The sequence below is a fragment of the Antrostomus carolinensis genome, unplaced genomic scaffold, assembly GCF_000700745.2.
Source record: "Antrostomus carolinensis isolate BGI_N321 unplaced genomic scaffold, ASM70074v2 scaffold29007, whole genome shotgun sequence".
In the NCBI taxonomy this organism is placed as follows: domain Eukaryota; kingdom Metazoa; phylum Chordata; class Aves; order Caprimulgiformes; family Caprimulgidae; genus Antrostomus; species Antrostomus carolinensis.
The window spans coordinates 10902-13331 of record NW_010327085.1 but is presented as its reverse complement, the minus strand read 5'-3'; the positions used below and the strand labels follow the sequence as shown (position 1 = coordinate 13331).

The 2430-nt window shown below is 54.1% G+C and overlaps 1 protein-coding gene across 1 annotated transcript; it reads left to right on the top strand.

The window, feature by feature from the left end:
* Window positions 1-4: 4 nt before the first annotated feature.
* Window positions 5-843, top strand: BMP4 (bone morphogenetic protein 4; the record flags this gene model as incomplete). Its single annotated transcript, XM_010171810.1, has 1 exon — window positions 5-843. A coding segment is annotated over one exon (648 nt), but the record flags the coding sequence as incomplete, so codon positions are not given.
* Window positions 844-2430: the final 1587 nt, after the last annotated feature.

The following is a 2430-nucleotide window of genomic DNA, read 5'->3' as shown; positions in this document are numbered from 1 at the left end:
GCTGTCGGAGCGTGCTCAGGCCATTACGCGCCCGTTGGACACACGTCTGGTGCACCACAACGTGACGCGCTGGGAGACCTTTGATGTGAGCCCGGCTGTGATCCGGTGGACCAAAGACAAGCAACCGAACCATGGGCTGGTGATCGAGGTGACCCACCTCCACCACGCACAGACTCATCAGGGCAAACACGTCAGGATTAGCCGATCTTTACCTCAAGGACGCGGGGACTGGGCTCAGCTCAGGCCGCTCCTGGTCACTTTTGGGCACGACGGGCGAGGCCACGCGCTGACCCGCAGAGCCCGCCGGAGCCCCAAGCACCAGCGTTCTCGCAAGAACAAAAAAAACTGCCGCCGCCATGCCCTCTATGTGGATTTCAGCGACGTGGGCTGGAACGACTGGATTGTGGCACCCCCGGGCTACCAGGCGTTTTACTGCCACGGGGATTGCCCCTTCCCTCTGGCCGACCACCTCAACTCCACCAACCATGCCATCGTGCAGACGCTGGTGAACTCCGTGAACTCCAGCATCCCCAAGGCCTGCTGCGTGCCCACGGAGCTGAGCGCCATCTCCATGCTCTACCTGGATGAGTATGACAAGGTGGTCCTGAAAAACTACCAGGAGATGGTGGTGGAGGGGTGCGGGTGCCGCTGACCCCCTTCCCCGTTGCCCTCTCTTCCCCTTCTCTCTCCTTCCCGTCCCACCCCAGAACTGCTTGCTATAGCTGGACTCTTCTCTAAACTAAACGTTCACCTTGACCTTATTTATGACTTTATGTGCAAATGTTTTTGACAATAATGATCATATATTTTGACAAAATATATTTATAACTACATATTAAAAGAAAAAAATAAAATGAGTCATTATTTTAAAGGTAAATGCATTTTGTGTCTCACCTCTCAGGGTGCTGCTGAGGCTGTGTTGGCTGAGAGTGCAGCAGGGAGTATATCTTCTCTCCTTCTCATCTTCTCCCTCTCCTCGCTTTCCCCCCTCCACCCCTTTTCCCCTGAAAGGCTTTGCAAATTTCAGTCTTTCTATTTCTCGCCGAGGTACCGCGGATTCCCCTGTGCTGGGTCTGTGCCACGTGGGAGATGAGGGTCCCTGGAGATTAAGAGCTGCTTCTCCTGACTGCTGGGAATAGAGCCAACCTTGCTAACCTGGGCCCAAGCCTTTGCAAAGCAACCCACCAAAAATGCATTTGAAAAGGAGGTGAAGATTTACCTGAGGGCTTTATGCTAAACCCACTGGGTTTTATACCCTTCGTCCATCTTCAGGATTCCCCAGGTTTTAAAACTATTAACATTTCCACCCCCTCCCTTCTCTCCTCCCCACTGGAGATTGGCTTCTTTGGGAAGCTTCAAAGGTTTGCACAGGTCCTTTGAAGATCAAATCGCCCCATTACAATGCCAAAAAAAAAAAAAAAGATATCTGGAGCAGTTAAATATGTGTTAGCTAATAGCTACCTGTGCTGTGTCCTTTCCAAATTGCTTCCGAGCAGGAAGGTGATCAGAGCCAAGCAGGTACAGTTGGAGGTATCTAGGCACTGAAACTCCTGGCTCAAGCACATCGGATGGACTGTGCTTGGCTTGGAAAATAGTGAGCTGTGCCGTGGGGTGTGTGTGTGGGGCTGGTGTCCTCAGCCATGGTGGGAGTTGGAAGGGTGGGGAGCAGGGCGAGGGCACATGATGCAGTTGTTTTTTTTTTTTTCCCTTTCCTTTAATGATTGAAGCTTTCCAACCTTCTGAAAGGGGCAGCTTAGTTGAAACCAATAAAAACTGGAGTGGAAAGCTTGCCAAAAGCCTTGGCTCCCTGAAGAGTGCAGGTGGAGAGAGGAGATGGGAGCTGCGGGGGGAAGTGAGCATGGCTCTGCGTTTTTCTTGGAAACAAAAAAAAAAAACCCAAACCCAAAAGACCAAAACAACCCTCAACCTCCTCTGTGCCAGCAAGGGTTTTCCAACCCTCCATCCCACTGGGTACTGGTGCACAAGAGGAGGCCACAGGGTCCTCTCTGCTGCCCGAGACCCTTGGGGTGACTCTGTGCCTCCCCAGCCAGGGGCTGTGGGGTCCCCGCAGCCTTCTGCACCCCACAAGGTAATGATGAGATCTTGCTACAGGGACCGAGTGTCCCTGGCTTGACAGGGCTCTGTGTGGGTGCTCATGGGGATGCACAGCATCTACAGGGCTGTGGGAGATGTGGGGGATCCCTGCGCTGCTGGGGAGCCCGTGGGGGTGACTCTGTGCCTCCCCAGCCAGGGGCTGTGGGGTCCCCGCAGCCTTCTGCACCCCACAAGGTAATGATGAGATCTTGCTACAGGGACCGAGTGTCCCTGGCTTGACAGGGCTCTGTGTGGGTGCTCATGGGGATGCACAGCATCTACAGGGCTGTGGGAGATGTGGGGGATCCCTGCGCTGCTGGGGAGCCCGTGGGGGTG